At 38.9% G+C, this 25228-nt stretch overlaps 1 protein-coding gene across 1 annotated transcript in view; it reads right to left on the bottom strand.

The window, feature by feature from the left end:
- ap1m3 (adaptor related protein complex 1 subunit mu 3) overlaps positions 1-25228 on the bottom strand; it is a 32971-nt gene that overhangs the window by 3189 nt on the left and 4554 nt on the right. The window contains exons 2-11 of the mRNA XM_063460375.1: positions 21516-21672; positions 20840-20907; positions 20027-20157; positions 11709-11856; positions 10011-10137; positions 6231-6373; positions 5115-5186; positions 4669-4827; positions 1557-1682; positions 918-993 (exon numbers count right to left, since the gene is read on the bottom strand). Coding sequence (XP_063316445.1) covers positions 918-993; positions 1557-1682; positions 4669-4827; positions 5115-5186; positions 6231-6373; positions 10011-10137; positions 11709-11856; positions 20027-20157; positions 20840-20907; positions 21516-21672 — 1207 coding nt within the window. The remainder of the gene's footprint in view (positions 1-917; positions 994-1556; positions 1683-4668; positions 4828-5114; positions 5187-6230; positions 6374-10010; positions 10138-11708; positions 11857-20026; positions 20158-20839; positions 20908-21515; positions 21673-25228) is intronic.

Raw genomic sequence — 25228 nt, 5'->3', positions numbered from 1 at the left:
TTTCTATCCTTGGCAACCTGCATTTTGTCACTCTAAGCCCCTGATGACATGGCTCGTGGTGATAGAGCCAGGTAATAGATATGATAGATGCTATCCAGCTGGGTTCATTCGAGGGGCACACACTGAATACTGATGCAGGAAGACCGATTGTGACTCTGATCTCTCTTGGGACTTTACTCCTCTGTCTTTCTAGGAACACCAACTTGGAATCCAAAAAAAGCTCAAAAACATGAACCGTTTAGTCTTTGGACACTTGATGTTAATTGTCATGTTTTATGTGATGGTTTTTTCAAATTAGCTAATCTGTGGATGAGATGAGACACACAGTCCTGATGAAGCAAACTGTGTTTTTTCTTTTTGTCTCAAACTTATAATGACCTTAAAAAAACGCATTTCAGTTATCTTTATCTTAAACCTTAACCACCTGAGGTCCATGTTGTCACAGGTCTGCTATCCCCAACTATCTTATTGCTATTATTTGGACAAAGCTAAAAATGAGTATTTTTGAAAATTGTGAATGTGTTTTAAATTAGAATAATTATTCCTGCTTCCCTGATTGCCTAGACTTTTGAGAACAATTTCATAAAAACAAAAATGATTCTCGATATGATGACTACTTTGACCTGAGAAGATTATTACTTAATGAGAGAAATACTATTTTAAATCCAAGGGCTTTTAAACCACAGATGCAGGCATTTGCAGCTCTGTCATACATGAAAGATCGGCAGTTTCATCCTTCAAAAAGTATTTGTAAAATTCTCTTAAACTTCATCAACCGTGCTGCCAAATCAGAGCAGCAGCATATCCATGTTAAAAAAACCAAACCACAGTCCTAAGTGGCCAATCTGCAGTGTTTGTGTTTGGTTTTTTTAAGGGTGAGTTGTAATGAGTTCCATTTCCCTGCGTTTTTTTCTCACCTCCACTTTGCGTGATGTAGCGCACCCATGGCAACGCCTGGTAACCACTCTTCTCTATGATCTTTAGGTAGCGCACCTGGGGGAACATTGACATTTTAACTACAGTTATTTCACTCATTCAAACACATTATGAACCCTCATTTTCTTTAGTGGTTTGACATTACAATTTACTATAAACAGACTGTGCGCTCAGGTAGGTTTCTGTCAGTTTACAGCAGATATAAACGCCTTCTATCTAGCAAAAACCACAGATCTCCACATTTTGATTGTTTTTTCCCCTCACTAACTGAAGAAATAAAAGACATTCTGAAGAACTAAAAAATGTCTCATTTTTAATGGGTTGTAACAAAAGAGAGAAGGTAAAATTGAAACATGTGAACTCTAATGTAGTCAGGTAGAGCTCATTTATAAATGACCTAAATATCAAAGACATTTGCCATTGGAATGTGAAGGTAGTTTTGCTCTATGGTTTAAATTCAACAAGGAGTGAACTGAGACAAAGTGTGTAAGGAGATCGTTGCCATGAACTTAAAAGATGACTTAATAAGTTATCCATTTAGTCCAGTAATAATCTTTACTTTACAGGATGCAGCTGTACAAGGAGGCAGTGAAGGCAAACGGTGCATTGTCATCTCCTACCTGAATCCCAGACACAGTGAAATAGGGTATCTCAAAATTAACTGTGATTGGTCTCTTTGCCTCGAGCTCGTCGCTCTCCACGCTGGGCAGCCCAAAGTGTGCTCGCATCACGTACTCCTTACCCCCCTAGACACCCGAACAGAAAAGAGAAAAGGCCACAGAGTTGTTATTGGGTCTGTTAGGTAAACTCTTAAATTTAGGATGATGCCATTTATAAAGCTCATGTCTCAAGGAGGCGTCCCATTCCAGTTAATACACAGCCACACGAGGCAACTACCTTATCATAGCAAGGTGAACCAGATATAGGTTTTTTTTTTTAGGATTTAGCATCTATATACTATATTAAACACATGCAAGTTTGTTCTCTGGTTTGACTTTCTTGAAGCCTCCTATTCACTTGGTTTATAATATAAACCACATAATATAATATATTTACTGTTGACTTTAACCTGGGTGTTCCTGTTACACCCAAAGTCGACTAGGATTGGTTCCAGCTCCAGCCACCCGAGGACCTTTTTAAATAATAAGGAGCTCAAGCTAACGGTTGGATGGATTGATTTTAGAGTGATGAAGCAACAACTGGAGCATTCTTGCTCATTTGTTAACAAAAAAAGAAAAAGAAAAAACAAAAACTAATCTATTCTGCTTCACTAGTACTGTGCAAGTGAATTTCTTTTTTTCTGTCCAAGTAGCCTGGCAACAAAGGAAAAAAAACAACACAAGTGTCATTACAATTTAGAAACGCTGTTGTATGTGACATCACCTTTGTCTGCCTGAACCCTGCCCACATCGAACCGAAGAGAAGAGCTCAGGCAGAAGCCCAAACACAGAAACACTCTGCTTTAAAATAACTATTCTAACTGTGGCGGAAAATTGTGCATTCATGCAGCAACCCATCTGTCACAGGAAGAAGCTGATTAAGCATAATAATCATTTGGTAATGTCGTTTCTAAACTTTAATAAACCGACAAACCGAAATAACTGCAAACAAAAAAACCTCATTGTTGAACTGAATAAGAAACATTTTTTCTTGTCATTATACGGTTGCTATGGGAAACCTTATCAGCTCTGCCCTCGCTTAAGGCTGATAAGAAATATCCAATAAATGATAAATATGTCAAAGATACATATATTCATGCCTATAAAATAGCTGAAGGCAAATTGACTTATAAATGCTGCATAAACATTTCTGGTGTTTATAAAAACAGAGTCAGACGTAGCTGGGTGGAGCTTACAGCTGGTTGACCATGGATGAGCGCTCTCTATAACCGCTTTCTGTTTGTTTCCTCAATCTAAACCTCGAGATTGGAGAGAATACGTCATTTTACAGGGTACAAAGGTTCCGAGTGATGGAAAAATCATCTGCACAGTCACACGCAAGTTAGTCAACTATACTTTACAGCTGCAATTGCTAACCCTCCCTGACATATTAGATGTGTAATGAATTACAAAAGGGGATATCAAGACTTGACAGATACAAGAACCTCAGCTTCAAGCCAGTTAAATTTTCCTTTGAGGAGCCTACAGAGCAGAAACTGACACAAACTGAAAACAAAGTGGAAAATAGGGAGATAAGATGTGATTGTGTCTGGTTTTGTATGCGGGGAGGTTGGCGATAAAGTGATAAATGGCTGCTGTCTAATATTTGTCACAACACATCTTCATTTTTGACAGATATTCTGTTTCAGGATTATGTAGAAGTGCATCAAGCTGCTGCTGCTCTGCTTTCAAAGCATCACTTGGGAAAAGGGGAGCTTAAAAACCTCCATATATATATAGTGGATCCATAGTTGGTCCTGAGCCACTACATTTAAAGCAAAAGCAGAATTTGCGCCATCTGCTGTACGTTTTGAAAAATGGACACACGTGTCTAACATAGATCAGAGTATATGAATTATAGTATAAACAGGAAGCACTCTCAGAACGCAAACCTCGGTCAAGGCAGCTCACTCGCTGGGCAGTATTTACTTTTAAGGGACTAATATTGGATTTTGTATATAAACATTATGTAGAAGTAGGTAATGAATAATAGGTACAGATTTGTAAATAAGTGGACATGAATAACTTATAACGTATTATGTCATGCTCTAAATGTGGCCAATACAAACATAGTTTTAAAGATAAAAGACATTTTATTAAGTTTCAGCTTATTTGACCTTGAAAAAGCTGCACAGGTACAAAGTAACATTATATTTAGAATCCACATGTATCATCCCTTATCTGCCTATATGTTGTCAGTAGCAACAATGGCAGGAAGAAATATAGTTTTAAATCACTCTATGTAGCATTATTATCACTTTGACTTTGAAGGAGAGGTCAGAGGTCAAACGTAACATGATATTTTAAATCCTCGGTTCTTTCTTTATGTTGACAATACACACCACACTTGTAAGAGTCGTGGTTTCTAAGTTTTAAAGCTTTTTGTTAATTTTCAACGAATAAATCATGAAGTTGACCTTAAACACCTCGATGGATGTGAGCCAAATTTTAATGGACTGTTAACATGACCCCACTCTACGCCCCTACCAAGTTAAATTTGAATTTATTCAAAACTTTTTGAGCTCTTGTACACACTTGCACACATGCTACCCAAAACAACCTCCTTGGCTGAGCTAAATATAATTAATATCCTTTTTTTAAACAACTGATTATATTAGCTGATGATACAAACAGCATTTTTAAAAACTGGTGTAATGAAGAAGTTGTTACAGACTAAGATAAGGCAAAAAGCAACAATGTATCTCAAGCTACAAATCCCCTGCTTTAGCATTATAAAGAAACGTGAGTAAAATTAAAATACATATTATAATTTAAATAGTATCTTAAAGATCCTTATCATTTAAATCTAATGATAAGTAGAATCATTTTGGATGTGCGCACTTGGCTAATTTTATATTTCAGAACAGGTCGATTTTCGGCAGTTATGCTCTTTCACCCAAGAATAAATGGAAAACACTTTTCCGAAACAGCTAAAGAATGTCTGTCGTTTTCAGTCTATTTGATTTAATCTATTATTTATTGCTGCTTGTTGAGAAGCACTATGCCTGTGAGTGTCTGTGAGAAAATATCAGTAATGACAACATGATATATTTTGTTTACAGGCCACACTAACAGGGAAAGATTTGATGTTCCACTGCACCACATTCTTCTCAGGCACCCACTTGGCGCTGCCTGTGCTGGTCTTGAACTTGGGTGAGTCAGCATCACTGGGCACCGGCACCAGAATGGACACGTTGTTGGCAGTGGAGCGGCTCTTAAACTGACTTTTAGCCTGCAGATGGTGTCAGAGAACAGAGTTCAAGCGTCATTAAAGATCTTTATAACAAAAAGCACATGCACATCCAAATTCAAATAAGACCTTGCAAATACGCAACAGTGTTGTTACTTTGCATCACCACACTGCGAACAAACAGATGGCAAACAGCAATCCATTGAATGTGTCATAAATTATAGATCAGCTTTAGTGAAGGCACTAATGCACTTTAAACCCAGATAAGCATATGGTGCATTTTACTCTATGTGTGTGCATTCATAGATTTGTGTGTCATTCATCGTTACCTTAACCTTGATCTCCACGCGGCTGTGAGAGAACTTCTCAATCACACTCTCAATCCATATAAGAGGCTTCACCTGTCAGAGATCCAAAGGTCGGCGAGGGATTCAGAGAGTGGACACAAGGTCAGAAATGCACCGAGCGCACAATCGAGTGCATCGCTGCACACATCATAACAAGACAAACAGTGCTGAGGCTGTGCTTGTAGAAGGCTGTAAATAACATTCACACATCCAATCATTTTATCCTGGTTTTCACAGATCCAGGGGAGTGTTTATCTTGGTTTTAAAGTCTCATCATGCTATCTTGTAGTAACTGGAATAATTATTTTATCCAGGTTTCCTAACAGTATTTGTTTGTGCAGAAACTATTGGCTGAGCTGCTGAAGACCAACAGAAGTACTTAAACATTTTGAGTGAAAGGTGAGTGACAACAGAGGTGCCCCTAGCCACTTGCTAGGCATGACATCAGCTAGTTTGAGTTTTGTTTTTTTATTCTTGGTCCTTTTTAGAGCATCTTAATCAAAGTTAAATGTCATATAATATGGCCTGATGTGCTGCTACTTGTACTGACATAAAGTTTGTGGTTTGATATTTCTTTACCAATAATCACTATTTATCTGTGTATATGTAATACACCAATACTGTCTTATGGGTGCACCTTGCTAACAAAGCTAAAAAAAAGGTCACTCCAACAAGGCTTAAGGCTTCAACCCCACTGGGTAACATTGTGGAGGCTACATCTAATTTTTATAAATACAGTCAGCGACTCAGATACAGTAATGTCCATGCAAGTACACTAAAGGAGTGAAAGTTTTACGTCTTTATTGCAATTGACCAAAAAGAGCTGGGTAATGCTGTTTTTAAAATTGAGTCTTTTAAAGTGTACGAAGGTTGGATGTTAACAACTTTAACCAATTAACTATGACCGTGAAGATCAGTTATGAACAGCAAGATTCACTATAAGTAGATAGCTTAATACAGCAAAAATGAACATCAAAGAGTATAAAAACAATAAAATAAAGACACTTTTTGGGTTGTCATGTCATTTGACCTAATGTGAAAAGAATGTGCTCTTTTGATAACCCCCCCCCCAAAAAAAACATGTTTATGTGTCCTCACTGTAGTGTTGAGGCGGTAGGACATGAGCTCGCTCTCGCCATCAGGGGGGATGAAAGAGATGGTGCGGTCGTTCTCAAAGCGTGACAGACGGACACACTGATGAAACTTCACATCCTCCAGCTCCACTGTCTTGCTCTTCTCTCCTGACACAAACACACACACAAAGATTGTACACAGGCTTGGGGAAATCAAGGTCAAGGTAATGATGACTGACAAACATTCACTCCATCTCTCTCTCTCGCTCTCAGACAAACACACACTGAAAGCAGTGTGTTACCAGCTCACAGTGCCTTCTTCTCATCCTCCACTAAACAATTAGTTTTGCTGCTACACACAAGCACACAGTTTGTATTTAATACCTGCTGCCATCATCCCCCCCAAATGAAACTCACTGATTTCTGCAGACATTCAAGCGATATGAATGACTTCTGATATAGTCACACCTGCACTGTACGCACTGCTGTTTTAGCTGTTTATAACAATTTATTTAGTATTTCAAATGTGACAATGATGCCTCCATGTATTCAGATTACTTTTTTTATGTAGCCAATTGCCCCCCAAAATTTTAAATTCACAAAAGCAAAACCATTAAAAATAAATAAATCCCTGAATAGACTCGGCACAAAAACACTCTCAAAGTTAAACAAAAGCTGCTACCTAGAGTGAACACACTTGCACTGTTGCAGTAATCAGTTACACTGTAAGGGGAATCTCTTTCATGGCAGCATCTGATGTCTGCTGGAGAACGCCTGATGCTCACCTCCGCCGTGGTTAATTGAGGGTGCCGAGTGGTGAAAAACTGCTGTAATGACTGTGGGCCTGTGAGCCTTCAGCTAAATCCCCCGTTCAATAGGGAGCTAAAGCTTGCTTCACCTGCTCAGAATGCAACCCCGGGACCAGCACTGAGGCCTGTCAGAGGGAATGTGCCTGCCTGTGTGTGGATGTGCGTATTTGTGTATTCTGTGTGTATTCTTCTTCACTGTCCTCCCTCGTGAGTTGGTGTACGTGCATGTGTTTATGCATGCCCGTTTTGCAGATTTGTGTACCGCGCTTGTTTCTCTATTGATTTTGTGTGTGTCTGTGTGTGTGACATTTTATAATGCATAAGTGGAGAAAGGCGGATGCCATGGAGAACCCAACACTCCTGGTCAAGAAAAAGCAGGAAACGCTTCCCATTTGTGTCCTTCTGTGCCACTACCATAGACACACACACACACACACACACTCACATACACACACTTGTATGTAGCGTTATCAAGACAAGCAATGAAAGGTCATACAGGATACTGTCTGTCATTCCCTGGACCTCGGGGCCCAAAGAAGAGACAGGTATGAGTGCACATGCCACAGGAGAATTGAAGATGCAGCAGTGTCCCCTGTGGTTCACCTTTACGGCCACTCTCAGCATGTCTTTAATGCACAGTAGTAGACAGGAGCAACCTAATCTGTTTTTCTGTCCACTGTCACACAGTGGGGGAAAAAAAAGAGGTTATAGTGACATCTGGTAAATGCCTAAAGCATCTTAATGGTGCTTCGAGTGGCCAAAGGAATATTTAATCGCCTTAAATGTGAAGATTGGTTAGTCTAATGTTTGATGTATATTATTGAAACAACATACCTCCCCGTTTTTGATAGTCAGTTATAAACGTAAGTAATTAAAAGCTGTCACCCTGGGCATTTTTACAAGTCTTTGACATTTTGTGGAGAAACTGATTAACTAAGAAAATGATAAGAGTGCAAACTGATAACAACATAATTGTTAGTTGCATGCAAAGTAGCCTGCAGCTCATAATATGATTATATGGGCTGCTTTGAAAACGTCTGTCATTTTTACCCAATCCACACAGTCTCAAAACCTAAAAACCCACTGAGAGAGAATTTTGAATTACTTAGAGAATATGCGAGCAGCTGTAGACATTCAAGGGATATAAATGATTTCTTTGCTTGCTTTCAGTCAGTAAATAACACAGGAGTGACTTGTGTTATGGTTATTTCAGCTTCGTTTGGTGACAGTTTTGGACTTCTGCCAGCGGAGGGCAGCATTAAATGATTTATACTTCCTCTTTCTTTTTTGTCTGCATCAAGCTGTGACTAAAAAGTACAAACCAAGCAACTATGATAATCCAAATGACTGGGAAATGATATGTAAAATGTAACTGCAGGAGATGAGAGTGCAAAACACTTTTTAATATTTAACATTCACCCTGAGTGTGTGTGTGTGTGTGTGTGTGTGTGTGTGTGTGTGTTTGCATCTGCCAGTGCGTTTGTTTGATCATTATTTCTGATCATTATTTCTGAGGATATGCTATTTCCCAGACTCCTACACACAGCAGGGGGATTGAGGGCTGCATAGGATAGCCACGGACCCTCACCTTTCATCTGCAGGGCTGTAGCCCGGGGTGAGGATTAACGCAGAGGCAAAGAGGCTAGACAGTGAAGCAGCCTTTCCCCTTCACTAGGAACAGTAGGGGGGGAAGAAATGAAGGCAAAGCAGAGGAGGAAGAAGAGATTGAAGAGGAGGAGGAGGATGCAGGAGTAGGCGAGAAAAGATGTAGCAGTGGGAAACACCGGTGGAAAAATTGGTAGGCAGAGAGGAGGAGGTAGAGGTAGGAAGAGAGTTATGCATGGGATTTAGGCAGAACGAGGAGCTAAAGCGTGAGGGTGAGTTCAAGGGGAGAGTGAAAGCCAAAAGCTCAACCAGCACCAAACAAAGTAGAAAGTGTATCAAAAAGCAATAAAGCATTCTACTGATCGTTTAGAGGCTTACTGTCATTTCATCAGATACAGAAAATACACCGATCAGGCAAAACATTATGACTACTGGCATATGAAGTGAATAACACAGGTTATCTCTTCATCCTGGCACCTGTTAGTGGGTGGGGTATATTAAAGAGCAAGTAAACATTTTGTCCCCAAATCAATGTGTACAAAAAGCTGGAAAAATGGGCAAGTGTAAGGATTTCAGCAAATTTAACAAACTGTGGCAAAATCGTGAAGTCTAGAGCATCTCCAAAACAACAGCTCTTGTGGGCTGTTACTGGTCTGCAGTGGTCAGTATCTATCAAAGAGGTCCAAGGAAGGAACAGTGGTTGACCCGCAACAGGGACATAGACGGCCAAGGCTCAGTGATGCATGTGAGGAACGAAGGCTGGCCCGTGTACTACTGTAGCTCAAATTACTACAAATGTCAATGCTGATTCTAATAGAAAAGTGAGTACTCTTGACCACTGATGAAAGCAGGATAGTGCGCCCTGCCTCAAAGCAAAAATGGTTTAGGAATGGTTCAAGGAGTACAACAGCAAGTTTGAGGTGTTGACTTGGCCTCCAAATTCCCCAGATCTCATTCCAGTCAAGCATCTGTGGGGAAGTGCTTGAAAAACAAGTCTGATCCACCTTGCAGCTTACAGGACTTAAAGGATGTGTTGCTAACATCTTGGTGGCAGATCCCACAGCACACCTTCAGGGGCTGTTTTGGCAGCAAAAGGGGGAGCAACACAATATTAGGCGTGCATAATGTTATGCCTGATCGGTACATAATAATGTTTAAAAGTTACTGTAAACACATGCAGGTCGAGCTCCAATTAAATTTCCCTCACTGACTTCAAGTGTTACAACCCTTATGTGTGCTGGATGTTGTTTTTAAATGTATAATACTGAGATAAATCCACAGATATACAGGGATTCTGATCATTTTTCATTCTGTCAGCTGCCTGCACGAGTGTTCAGCTCTGTAATAAAGGCTTCTAGTGACACAAATGGCTGTGGGTGACTGTTACTTACTGCCTGTGAGCTCAAACAGCACTTTGTCATTGAGGCCCAGTCGAAGTTCAGGCATCCCTGACAGGACCACTTTGAGCTTGATGCTACCCACTATTTCACTGCGCAGGACACTGCCACTGGCACTCACCTACAGAGAAAAAAATACATTTTAACATTAGTTTGTTTAGATTCTGTGAATACATACACAGTCAAATCTGCCCCTTGCAGCTGTGAAAGCTCAGTCTGATGATTACAATCTTTTCTTGAACCAAATACATATTCGTTATTTGAAGAATTACACTTTTCAGATATGTAGTTCCCAGAAGAAGAAAGCAACAAACCAATCAACCTAACCATTCAGAGGATGCACACAGTCTGAGGGACAAAACAGAAAGTCTTTTAGCATGCAGTGTAAGAACTGTAAGTAAAACACTGGTGAGGAAGACTAAAAAAAAAAATTGGGGGTGCTAGTTTCACTCACTGGGTGAGGAGGCAACCATTTACCACATGGCTAAAACCCAGCAGCCTGGGTGTGAGTCCAACCCACGGCCCTGTGCTGTGTCTTCTCCTGCTCTACTCCTTACTACTGCACTGTTCAATAAAGGAGAAAACACCTCAAAATAAAAAAAATAAAGAAATAAAACTCTGTCAACATAAAAAAAGTCCCTGTTCACAGAGAAGGAAGCGGTTACTGGTTCTTACACCCTTGTGTAGTGGTTGAACACCTCCACCAAATTAGTTTCCATGACTCATAACTGCAGTTGTAACTTGATTGTCCTTGAGGTGTTGCCTCAAACACGAGGCACATGAGAGAAGATCTGATTCTTTTGTGCATTTGAAGACGCAGCATGTTCACGTATTCAAACGTGTTCTTCTTTTGCTGCAGGAAATCTTAGACCTTAATAAAAATAGAAGTTCTTCTAATTGGGTCATGAAGCCTGATAACGTCACATTTGCACACCGTGGTATTACTGTCCATTTAAGCCCAGTGGGGGGGGGGGGGAGACGACAAATGTAATAACTGTAAAAAAGGGAAAATTACAATGTAATGAAATATTTTGGATGTTAGCATTTCCATACTTTTAGTTAAGAAAAGTGTTTTCCACCAAGTATTTACTGAAATAAAGCAGGTGGGCATTTGAACCTTTCTATTTTCCAGCAGTTAGACCATGTATTAACTAAAAATGCTGTAAAGTCATCTCACTCACAAGAAACAGTGTGTGACTTGTCCTGAGGTATTTTGTCTGCTTGATTTACTGAGTAACCTTAGAAATAAACTGAGTCATTCAATGAAAACACAACGAAAATATTGCACTGGAACAGAATGGATGATTATTGATTTCAATTCAATTCAGCGATTCAATTCAAGGAAAGATAATTTTAGCACTAACGCACATCCACTTAGCCTCAAGGAAGCCATCTATTTTGAACTGCTTGAGAAAGTCCAGCGATTTTAGACAATGGATTAAAAAAAACGGATAATGGTGTTTGAACAATGTACGAACTGATAGTGAAATTAAAATGAGAGTCATGTGTTTTCTATTATGTTAGTTTACTTCCTGTAACTGAATTCAATGATGAAAAAATATATACAAATTCTAATGAAAAAGAGCCACATTATGTACATTAAATTTGTTTTGATGACACCATGGTCACCGCATGGCTGGAAATGAACATTCTTACTGTACAGCTCTTTATGATGTTGTGATATTGACTCACCAGAAGATTTACCGACTCTATAACATCCATAAACACTTCATTCTTTCTGTACTTGATGCCCTCTGACCGCCAGGACACAGCATTGGTGACGGTGGCAGGAGGTCGCGGTGCCCCGACCTCTAATTTATGGCCCTGCTGTGTAATGTACCTGAAGGAGACAAAGGCAGAGAGAAGCTCAAGCTGTGTTCAAAGTCAGTCTGTAATCCTGCTGAGTAGGACACCTGAAACCCATGCACATCATTCATCAAGCTAGTTTGAAAACTAATGATCGCAGCCTTCATGAAGGTGTCTGGGGCAGCACTTTCTAATTTTGGAGGAGTACCATGATAAACTGCAGCCGGCTGAAATTATAATTTAATCTCCTCATCTCCTCTAAAGACTGACAGCTTCTCAGAGGCCTAAGAACAACAGTGAGATCCTTAACTCAAAGATATCTAAATGGAAAATGGCAACAAACAGCGTGTTTATCTAGCAACATGAACCAAATCTCTCTTGAGGAACGTTTCTGCGCTTTGCATTAATCGCACCCCACGACTTTAAAAAAATGAGTTACTCAAGCGTGGATAAATTAAAGGAGCTTTGTATTTGTGCTGTACGAAGATTATTCATGAACGTAATTAGAAAACAGATTTACATAAATCAATTGGGGCTGTAGACACAGATAATAATGCGATACATGCATTTGTTTACATGAGACTAAACAATGACATATTGGCTGGGTAAATACGAACCAACGAATCGAGTATCTACTGGGCCATGAGGAAAGACTGGGACAGCTGATTCAAAGGAACCGAACCTGCAGCGTGTAACGCATCTTGAAGCAAGTTTGTCAGCTTTCTTTGATTTGTCGAGGCTTCTCTGTAGCTTGCAACTGTGTTAGGATGCACTGACAGAGATAATGGAGGGTAGAGGCCTTTTATTGACACAATATAGGAAAATTCTGATGGACAAAAGATGATCAGTTACTGGCTGAAGTAAAGCCTTTAAAGTTGGATTCATGCTTCTGCTCAGTTATATATACATACTCTGTTTTCAGCTCTAGTTTTAATGCCACCAACCAACTCTTTAGCTGCTGCTGCATTCTGCAGATAATCAGTCAGCTCTTTGGTACTGAAAGTTAAATTAGAGTCTTAAGACAGAGATCTTGTCTACGGAAATGAGCCACCCTCTGCTTCCTAAGACTGCTCAAGCCGAATCAAAACCTCAGATGTGAAACTAAAACAATGTGCTAAAAAACACTAAAAATGCTCAATACTAAGAGAGAATTATGGCACTTGGGTGATATTATTCAGGATATACCGACACAGAAAGCTCCTTTCCTGTTAAACACATACATTTACATAATTTAAGTGGTAGGTTGATGACAAAAATATTAATGGTGCAACTTCTGAAAAATGTCAACAATGTACATATACTGCTCTAAATTAGGTCTAGTATTAACTGTACTAAGAACAAATCAATAAACTCATTATACATTTTAACATGTAACTATTCTGCCTCTACCCGAGAACAGAGCACTGCATTACCTCATCTCTCTTAACCAAGCTGTAAAGCTTTGTTTCACCGGTCCTCTTCGACTCCAGGGATGTATAATGACTTGTCATGAGAATAAGAGGGAGCTGCACTATGATAAACATCATGTGACCAGGCCTCTTTTACCCAAACACCTGCCCCCCATCACTGTTTACTTCTCAGTGGCCTCATTCCCACTGCAGAGCTGTCTGGATATTTCTGCCTCCCAATTATTTCCCCCCAGAATATGAAGTGTAAACAGTTATTCCAGTTTAAGGGTTATTAATCATTTTTGTATTGTATGTATGATTAAATGCTGGTACTTGGCAGGAGAAATTTAAATTAGAGTTCATCATACTTCGAAAAAGTATCAGCTTAAATTGAATTTAATCAGTTTCTTTGACACTGGCACAAAAAAGACAGACTGACAGTGATCCAAAATGCACTCTCTGAAGCAGTCGCTTATCTCCACCCTCCGAGTTCATTACTCTGACACTTTCTCCTCCCCTCTGTCTCCTCCTCCGTTTAGCCGTCTCTCATCTTTTCATTCTCCCACTCAGGCCTTCAAGCTTTCCTTAGATAAAACCACATATCAATGACCTGAATGTTCCAGGTGCATTTCCAAACCTCAAAAATCTCTATTTGCTGAAAATGAGAATCTCTAAAGCAGGTATGCAATTTTTATCATTTCACCTTTCATACTTTTCAGGAATATATTGAATGTAACCTGTATTATTAGTGCCATCTAAGCCACTGACCCAACCACTCAACAGTACTGGGCAGCATGGTGGTGTGGTAGTTAGCGCTGTCCCCCCACAGAATAACGCTTACAGGTTTTAATCTTCTGATTGGCTCAGCTTCCTACCATAGTCCAAAGAGATGCATGCTAGGTTGACTGGTGAATTTAAATTGGCTGTGGGTGTGAGCTGTATGAATGTACACCATCAGTGAATAGTTAAAAAGAAATGTGACTTCAGTACGATGTTCTATAAGTGCAGGTACATCAAATCGCTGGGCATAATGTGTTACACTGTAACTACTTAAAGTACTAAACACTACTTTAATCTAATGAGTTCATTCTGAAAATCAATCATTTAGTTTAGTTTTGTTTTTGTGATCTTAGGGGTTTTTTTCCTAATAAGCAATCCATTGCTGTTAAATATGGTATTATATTGGCCTTTTCATTTTGTTTTCAATAAAACAAATAAAATAAAAATACCCTAATGTGCTAGCAATGTTTCTGTCTCTGGCCCTTTCCTCACAGCTGCTTACTAGCAGAAGGTAAGTTATGCCTCGTTTTGACATATTGGCTATTATAATGGCAGAGAAGATCCCCTTGACACTGTGAAAGTATTCACATTGTGTGTATATGGATAATAATACTTCATAGCTCGACTTCAGAGTACTGTCACATTTGGTAACACAAAAGTGCTCCAACAAGTTGCTTTTGTCACGTATCACTGTAAAGTAACAGACTAATGTTAATGGCAGGAATCTTGTAAGGAGACGTGTTACTTCTAAAGACTAACGTATAAAAATACTGTCCAGAAAATTAACTTTTTAAAAAGTTGTTCCTCAAGTCTGCAATAAACACTTTTTTCTTAGCATCAAGGAGACAATATTGCTCAAATTTAGTATTTTTTTATTACACAAAATGCCATCTAAAATATTTCCCCTTTTTTAGCAGACAACACCAAAAAAAAGGACAAAAATAAACAAAACGTGCTGTGAAGCCTCCAAAACTGAAGGATTTGCTTGGCAGCTCTCTGTGCTAAGTTTTTCTATTCTTATTATAAAACTGTTTAACTACAATTGTTCTAAACATACTTGACTGTAAGATTGTGTGATTTCTAACTGTGTGAAATCCTGCTAAACAAAAAGAGTCTTGTTTTCCCTTAAAATCAAAATTTTCTATCTAATCTCATCCACAAAATGTGCCAAATAAACAAGTTTTGGATTGATTGACGGATTGAGGCAGAAGATTTTTCTGTGTTTTCTGCCCTAGTTCCTCCAACCTAGCGGGTCTTGAATGCATGCTGACATGTAGGAAAGTCTGTAAGTGCTGAGAGATGAAAGGCGGCGACAAGTGGGTTTGGGGTTGACGCCGGATTGTTTTGCTGCTTTGCTGTTTGTTCTGTTTTGCCCTGATTCTCCTCAGAAATGCTAATGAAAGGGTCTGGAAGCTGATTTGGCAGCAAACTGATGGATTAGCATAACAATAGCAGTCAAAGGAAACACACACATACACGCCTACACGCCGATGAAGATTTCTACATATGTGCACACATGAACTCGCTCACGTGCATGCACAACCCTCCAGTCACACTTGCATCCACCCACACAGACACACAGTTATACTCTTGCCAGGTAGCTAGTGTTAAAATGTAAGAGAAGAGCAGTGTTGGGGGCATGAAAAGGTCAGAGAACTGAAGTAGCCTGCAGACAGAACTTGTGTGTGTGTGTGTGTGTGTGTGTGTGTGTGTGTGTGTGTGTGTGTGTGTGTGTGTGTGTGTCAGAGAGAGAGAGAGAAAGAGAGAGTGTGTGAGAGACCACAATTGTGTGGCTCCTTGGGGAAGAGAAGAGCAGGGATTTCTGTCTGAGTGTCTTGAGTGTGTCCAGCTGATGGTGTCATTGTGTATGAGTGCCAACAGGAGCCTGGTAATTATCAGCAGTACTCAGACGCTCAGACACTCATACGCACACACGCGCGCGCACACACACATACGTAACCAAAGCCAAACCTCTGTGAAAAAAAACACATTAAATTAAACATCAATCATGTATTACTACACATAAAACATGAAAAAGGTAAACAATACACTATGCAAATGTGAAATTTTCTGATAAAAGCACCCTGTAAATAAAGATGGTGACAAATTGTTACAGCAGCAGCTAATAGCAATAACAAAAAAAAAAGACAAAGAAATTGCGTGCACAATATATTCACAGCAAAATAAAATAATCAAATAAAATGTACACACTAAGCGATAAGCCTATGTGCCTGTGGTGCTGTGGGCTTCAGAGTGAATGTTGATCCTTCTCCTGGAAACAAAAGTCTCTCTGTGGAGCCATGAGGAGGGTAAAAGCAAAACAACCCTGTGTACAGCTCAAACGCAAAGCACGAGTGGTCCAAAGAATAGCAGTGGCTTCACTTCATTTCACTCAGTGAATAAAGCTGAGCCATTCATTACAATTTTAGTCACCAGTTGTGCTCAGTTGAATGAGAAGAAAAAAAAATGGCCTAGAGCACTTCAAACAGAATCATCATTTGCTCTCATTCCCTCTCTCCCGCTAACTTGCACCATGAAATATGAAGCTGTTACCTCGCTGAAAAACTCCTGTTTTGTTCCCTGATGGATGATACAGGTACCACTTGAGTAAATGTGGTTACATTAAAATCAGACAGGAATGCAGCAATTATGGCCTTTGACAGTTTGTAACTTTCACCTCATCAGCCTGATTAGTGTTCATTTTAAATGCCATGCTGTTTCACGGTTTGTCCAATATAAAATCACCGAAGCAATTTCTACAAGCCCTCTTTTGCTTCCACCGCACAGAGTGTAATTTTTGCCACTGGGTGTCTCTCTGAGAAAATATCAAAAGACAGAGTTTGATGGTGTTGCAATGAGAAAGGTAATGTATTAAAGTTTTATTACTGTTGCGTTTGGCCATTCATGATGTCTTTTTTTCCTTTTTTCTTTTAATGAAAGGTTAGCTAATACTTTCAAAATAGTTTAAACACAAATATCAAAGAAATATACCGTACTATGCAAAAATCTTTATTCACCACTCATTTCTTTATATTTTACCTCCAAGGAGCTTTCTCTTTTGCAATAGTCCTTCAAGGCTTTCTGAGGGTTTTTCAGGTTTCTTCCGACATTGCCTTTTTTTTCACTCATTTTTAGTTCAGACGTGGACATTTTTGGAATGTTTTTTTTTCTTTTGCACATAACTCAGGGGATGAACCAGTGTTGTGTCTTAATATTAGAGATGGCACGATACCACTTTTTTTATGTCTGATACCGATATCATAAATTTGAATATCTGCCGATACCGATATGAATCCGATATAGCGTATTTTTTAATCAATAAAACTGTTTTTTATAAATATGTTGCTGCATTTTGTATAAGTTCATACTCAAGTTTTAAAAAACAAAACACTAAAGCCATTCTGTTATACTTGTATGCAAAAAATACACTGCACCCAAAATATTTTATAGTTCAGCAAAACTGATCAATCTAATAAACTTAAAGCTGCACCATCCTTCCTATTCTGGTATCTTAAAGAGTACTTAGCAGAAATATTAAACAACCTAACTAATAGGTTTGCAAACTCCCAGCAAAAATATTAGGGAACCACCCCCCACCCTCCACCTCACAATGCTTAATCGACATAATCAACTTTAATTTAATGCACGTGTAAAACAAATGCACAGAAATCAATTATTTTTCTACAATATTTATACAGATTCAACATCTTTCTACAACAGAATTGCAGACTGCACAGATGGTACCTTCCCAAAGGAAAAAGTACTATAGCTTACTAGGATGTATATTAGACTTAATAGTTACTATATACAATAATGGATTTCTATACATTTAATCAGATGACCACTTTGGTTGTAAGATTCAGATTATTATTTATTAAAAGTTAGTCATTTTAAATGAAATAACAAAGAAAAGTATTTTTTGTGCCTCCCTTTTCCTGTTAATGCCCTACCTGGCCCCCTAGCAAAACTTTGCTAGACCCGCCCCTGCACCGTTAACCATCTGTCAGCTACATAGAAAAGGATCCTGGTGTTATTTGTCTCTCAGAAACAGTTCATAGCTTCCCTTCCACTCATTCATGTCACATAACAGGTAAACCTGTTTGTCCATCACTGTTCAGCTGATGATTCAGTAAGGACATCTCCTGGTTTCATATACATGTTTCCCTCTCACCACATATCCAAACAGATATCATGACCAGCAGCTTTTACAGCCATGGCTCCAGCAAACATCAGCTGATACTAGAAATTAATATTAAATCAAGTCTAACAACAGCTTATCAAGCATATGTTCTTTATCCGCTGGTCTCCTCTTTCTGGTGCAAAGTGGGCGATAAACAAACAAGTAAGACGGGACTTGCGACAGAAAAGCTGACCAGCTGATCATTGATCAGTTCCATGATTGAAGTAGCAACAGGGGAGGGAGGGGGGAGAGAATGAGAGAGGAAGAGGCAGCTGTGCAGCAAAGACAGAATAACTCCAGCCTTTTTTTTGTGCCTTTTTTTCATTCTAGCTGAAGTACGGGACAAATTGCTTCCTTTTCGCCTCAATATGGAACTCCGATGGCCAGTCCAGCTGTGGCTCCATATATCAGTTGTTATGCTTAACGTGGAAATACTATGCAAACATTCAGAGATGCACTTACACACTTTACTTCTCTGGGATAGATTTCTCTGAGATGGAATGCCGCGGTGTGGAAGCATGTAGCGAGGCTCCAAATGCTCCACCAGACCACCGACATGTCTCGCAGACAACAGCCGCTCTATCACGTGACACATACTGCTCCGATGCACTGAGCTGGGTTACGCCAAGTAGCGCGTTTTGTGAGGTGATTTTGTGATACTTCGGATCAGATTACATTTTTTATTTCTCTCCTATATCCGATCCAGTAATTTAGGTCAGTATCGGATCGATACCGATACGTAATATCGGATCGGTCCATCTCTACTTAATATTACAGACAACTTTACAAAGACTCCATTTTATATTTGTTAACACTTTGTTACCAGCAGCCTGTCGCAAAAACACATTTCTCCAGTTGAATCTAGAACAAATACCAAAGATACCATTTTATGCCTGTCAAACTGTGTTATCTTTGTACCAACAAGGTGATTCCCAAAGAACCACGTGCCAAAAACCTGGTATGTCTTGCCATGGTATGCAGCATTACCTCAAAAAATGTGAGGAAATTGGATAAGTGGAGGACAAAACAAGAAGTGGCAGGAAAAAAATTTAATAAAAATATCTTCACCAGACATGCCATGTCCTTAGGAAATATGAAATTCAGCAAAGACCTGAAACTGGAACTGAGAGATGAACTACTACTGTTCACTGTAGCCTCAATGGAAGAGTGGCTGCCAAGAAGCCATTTTTAAGGAAGCGAAACAGGGAATAAAGGCCGATGTATGCCAAATTACTCAAGTACTGGGCTGAAAATCAGCGACAACTGGTCTAATGAAGTGATAATCCAGATGTAAAATTCTTGGTTTAAATTTTTATCGGAATGTGCAGAGGAGGACAAGAGATACTACTGTGTCTACAGTTGTCTGTAAAAAACAGTGGAGGCTCTGACATGGTTTGGGACAGCATTTCAGTCAGTGGTGTTGGAGAGCTTGTCAGATTTTGCCATGCAATGCCATCGGAAGTTTAATTTTCAGCACGAAATTTTCAACAAAAGGCAGCCAACATCTACAGAAGAGCTTTGAATGTCCTTCAAGAAGCATGAGAACTATTCCTGAAAAATACCTAAAGAAATGACTACAAAGCTGCTTAAGAGAGTTCAGGCTGTGTAGAAGAATAAAGGTGGTCATACCAAATATTAACTTTTAAGCTCATTAGAATTGTACAGTATTTTTTGCCTTACTAATTGTATTTACTGGATTTCCGTCTATGCTTACATATTTTGATAAAATGCTGACTTATTATTTATTTGAATCTAAAATGCTTCCCAGTCTGAGGTATTGTGTTTTTACACTTGAACAAACAGACGTGGCGCAATGGTTTGTGGACTGTTGTCAACTTGTGTGACATTTGTCTTACTCTTGTAGGATCTTGCTCTCAGTCGTCTGAGGGAACCCAAAGTCCATCACCTCGTCCATCAGTTCGTACACCGTCACAAAGTTGTCGCGAATGCTCTCCTCCTCAAGCTCCTTAAAGTACTCCTTAAATACCTAGAAACAGAAATACAAACAGCTACTATGAAAAATCCTATGCAAGCTGCTGAGCTGTACTTTTTACATTGAGTGCACACATACTGTATGTTATTACTATCCCACAGTAAGATTTTTATTATTATCTTTTCATATATCAGTGCTGAAAAGATATGTATAGGGGAAAAACAAATAGATACGCTTGCACTTCATAGTCAGCTGGTTAATACTGCAGTTTATTAAGACCTATTCCAATAATTTATACAATGAGCTGGTTACATTTATTCCTCTAGCAAGAAAAGAGCTGTTTGTTTATCTGGCCGTCTGCTAGCAGAATTATGCGAAACAGCTACTAGGCCATATTTCCTGAAATGTGTTGGAAAGGTAGAGGTGGAGATCAAAGAAGGAGCCTATTACAATGTGGTACCACTCCAGGTCACGTTCTTATAAATGTAATATATAAGTATTCTGTGAGTGCCATTGTTGTTTTACCGTACATGTCACAAAGTACTTTGCAAGAAATACAACAAAACCCAAACAAAAAACCAAGACTGTCGGTGCAGAAACACCAACTGTTCCTGCATTTCATCAATAGAATCAAACCATGTGTATTGCCTACATAGAAAATCAGACGACTTCAGAATGCAAATGCAACTTTTCCTTCCTTGGAATAAAAAGTATGAACTGTAAACATCACACTCACCTGTACTATTTTATAAAGGAAGGAGTACACGAGAGCAGCGTTAGCATTCTTCTTAGTTATTGCCACCACTGAAAAAAAGACTGTTAAGAAACAAAGTTTTATCTACAAGAGGCAAACGTTTTTTAATCTGTTAGAAGACATGAAGCAGGCATGTTTTATTCTTTACTGGGAGTAATTATGAGACGAATGCAGCATAATTGAAAGTTAACAGAATGTGTGAGACTTTCAAGCAACTAAAAACATGGCCACAGGGTGGTAAAAGACTCAGCTGTGTAATGCAGTGCACTGGGAATACTACTAACAACTGGAATATGTTCCTGAATTAATAATGTGTAAGTAAGACTGAGTGTGGAATATTGCAGACAGTGAATAACACATCATAGTGAATCTGTGTTCAATTTTTTAAGTGGAGAAGCACAGAAGCAACCTGAAACACAGGACTTCTTATAGATCTGTCCTGGAAAGATGCAATTAAGGTATATGTATTACATGCTGTAAATGATTGATGGGAGGGCTGTCACTTTGAAGAACTAAAGCAGGAATGTCAGCCAGAATGGAAAACTATACTGTGGTAAAGTGGAGAATTCACATAGATATTTATAGTGTCTGCAGTGAAGGCTTCTTTTCAGCAGGCACCACAGAGCACATCACACAGCAGTAAACTCTCTTTGGATACAGTAAAGGTTGTTGTGTTTGATCCACATGAAGTGTGCGGAGCCATGGCTGATCAGCGGCGTCATCTCAGCGTCTTCTTCTCTCTTCATCAGAATGGGCATGAACTGGTCAATCACATTTATGTCCATGTTTCCCATGTAGTTACGGCAAATCAGAACCTGGATGAGTAACATAAAGACACACAAGATACAGAGGTGGAGGATGATATTAAAGAGGACTTTGTCATTAAATATTTATAGCTTTTGGCAAAGATACCAAACCTGCACTCAAGCTTAAAGAAGCTACAGAAGCCAGCGGCTGACAAAAAAACCCTCTAACCTCCTGAATGGGGGTTATATTTTTTTTTCCATCCTCCGTGGAAATGTGCAAAATGTGTTTCCAGCTTGAATCTCTCCTTTGTAGTTTTAATGGACTGATGGGTATCTGATCATGAATGATGAATGACCAACTTCTCAACTTGAAAGAAGAATAAGAGCAGACCTTAGCAAGGGTCGGAAGATTTCCAGGTTTGAAATGATAGCCAAGGCATGCAATGTCCCCGAGTCCTACTAGACATTTATGGTATATTCTCCTCCTTGCTGTCAATTGGCAAAAAAAGAAAAATCTTAAAACCAAATTTAAAATAAATTCTCATTAATTCTTAGCCTTTCCCTTATAAAAATTCATTTTATGTCTGAAAGAAACAGTACTAAGATACTAAGTGATAATAAACTAATAAGAATTACTATCAGTTTAGATACCCATTCGCTACAGCATTGATACCTTTAACCATTTATATGTTAGCAATTACCAGATAGCAACATTAGCCGTTTCTTAAGTCATCATTGAGGTTGTGGCTAGCGGATAATGTTAAAAGGTACAGTGTGACAAATTTCTCCACTAGCTGTCCAAGTTCTGTTTTATTACCCCTCCCAATTCAAGTGCATAATCCTGGCTATGGTGGCCACTGTAGGACAAACAACCCATTTGTCTGCATTAAGTGTAGGCTGACAATAGTGTCCATGTCCATTTACTCAAGGCTTTAAAACTTTGTGAAAGGAGTCAAATAAGAGGAGATGAGTCAGTGAAAATTTCTGTCCGTAAGCACTGCTGTAGGCTCATAGCACTGTTAGCTGCTATTAGCCTAGTGTTAGTGAAACTTTGGTTGAAGTGTATCTAATGTTGTTGGACTCTGTTTCTTAGCAAATAAATGCGAGAGTGAAAAAATTTAATGGTTTATCGGAGGGATTTTTAGGACACTCAAACCCAACATTAGCTAGCAAAATGTTAGTTGACCAGCTATTGTTGTTTAGCCTACTGATAATAAGCAATTGGTATAATATCAGGAATAGATAGGCATATTTAAGCACTTTTTTGTGTATTAGAGCCCCAGTTTAGAAAATATGGCTTGAAGTTAGAAGGGAGAGGATACATTTTTCATCAGATGATCAGTAAAGAAAAGTGCAAAGTCGTGAGAAGCACAGTACTACCTCAAACCACCTATAAATATTATTGTCCTTTTTGGGGGGGTTTGCACCACGTTACAGTTACATTACTTTATATGCCAGACAACTCAAAAACATTGTGATTGATGTTAGATTTGTATTGTTCTAATCTTTACAAAAAAAAAAACCCTATTGATTTTTTTGTCATTTTTTCCTTCCTCCTTTATTTAAAAAAAGGTGTCAAATATTGAGTATTTTCCTGGGTATCGGTATCAAGTTTTAAATTCTAGTATCGCAACAACTCTATTCATCACCATATACCCGCAACACTAATAGCACTTCCATCAGTCACAGACACACTTTTAAACAGTTGCAAATTGGAAAATGTGCAAACACACATCTAACAGACCTTTCTCAATGTGAACCTTGAGTCCTCTTCTTTGTCAGTGACTCAACAACCATCGAAAAAGAGCTGGAACCGGTTTGTAATAAAAGGCGGGTGTGAGCTTACACACCCACCACAGCTACTAATCTAGTTAAGTGAGTACATGTCTGTGATTGAACTTCTAAAAGTAAAAAATAAAAAAAATTATGACTGCACATATTCTGTTTTTTTGTGGGGGTTTTTTCAGACCACTGTCACAAGAGATCCTGATATATTGGCTTTGCTTTAGTTGACTTTATAAGCCAATTGCTACGTCTACACAAGACACAGCGTCTACTTTGTGAAGAAAAAAAAAAAACTCCACTGTGGACACAATGAGAATAAAACACAGCATGAAAAAGAACAATACGTGACTGAACCAAGAAAAAGATGACCCAGAAACTCTTCTTACGCTGTTGTAAGTCAAGGATTTAAAATGATGACAAAAGTGTACACGTTCATATCACACAAGTGTAGTTTTAAACTATGTTTGAGAACATTTTTCAGATCTGTTCTATATTACACACTGGGGGGGTGGGTGGGGTGTAATTGTATCAAAGTCTGTCTTGAGACTTGAGGTTGAATGTCGTAACATCTCCAATCAGCATGCGATGCTAGTCACAGATATGACAAGACTTGCTTCATTCAGCCCAGAGAAAGCACCACACCTCCTAATTTTAATGAAAACATACATACACACGCACACAGACACACACACAGACAAACACAACAAGATGAGTTAGCAGTCTTTCTAGTCTCCGGACGCACACGGTGAAGTGAAGAAAGAGATCAAAGCTTGTACGCTTCAGGGATCTAGATGGCAAGCATACACACATGCACGCACACACACACACACATGCATGCACGCACACAAACACAAAAAGCTTCCCATCTTCTTTAATAGAGGAGCCTCTGTTGCACAAAGGTCACGAAGGGGCAGATGCAACAAAGACAGGAGGAAATAAGAAATAAAAAAGGACATTCCAGCAAAGTAAAGTAATCTGGGGGAGAAGAAGGATATGAACAGGCCACTGATCAGATTCTATGAGAGGAGGACACACACAGGCAACAGTTCAGAGGTGACCAGACAGAGAGTGAGCTATAGGCAAGTCTATATCAAAAAAGAGCTGCAATATTGAAAGCCCATGGAAGAGTGTCCTTTGAATTGCCAGTTTTAAAAATCACACTTTGGTGGAAAAAACACCAGCAAACATATGTTCCAGACTTGACTCAACAGCAGGTTAACTATGTGGTGGTTATAATCATCTCTGGTTACTGCATCAAAAAGGGGAATAATTAATTACTTAGTCAACAGTGATTTTCCAACAGAAGATACAGACATCTGCTGAGTCCAGCATTTTTGATTTGATGATTCACTTATTTTCTTTGTTTTACATATAACAGTATCAATTTCTAATTGAAAAAATTGAAAAAATAAAGTATAAACAGCCCAAATATATAACACTATAACACTTGCCTCCTACTGCACTTACAATGGCATATAGAACATGTGGACTGCAAAGAAAAGGCCACTAACATCGCTGGCCGTACGCAACCAATGTGCACATACTTGACAAGTTGGCTGAAGTTAATTTCTATTTGAGACAATAAATCAATAAAAGACCAAGAAAGTTTATCACTCTTTTCATTTACTGTGATGAGCTGTGACGAGTTTCTTATTGACTGCTTTATCCACCAATTTTCCTCTGTGTAATTCTCTCTTTTAGTGCATTGATGTCCACCTTTAAAAAAACAACACAAAAGAAAACCCACCAAAATTGCATCTGAGAGACATTTCACATCATCCAATTACGATGATTCTGAAAATAACTAGTCTGTGGTAACAATAACGGTGCCAATCATAAG

This window comes from Pelmatolapia mariae, linkage group LG17 (assembly GCF_036321145.2).
Source record: "Pelmatolapia mariae isolate MD_Pm_ZW linkage group LG17, Pm_UMD_F_2, whole genome shotgun sequence".
Taxonomy (NCBI): Eukaryota; Metazoa; Chordata; class Actinopteri; order Cichliformes; family Cichlidae; genus Pelmatolapia; species Pelmatolapia mariae.
This window is presented reverse-complemented; position numbering and strand designations above follow the sequence as displayed.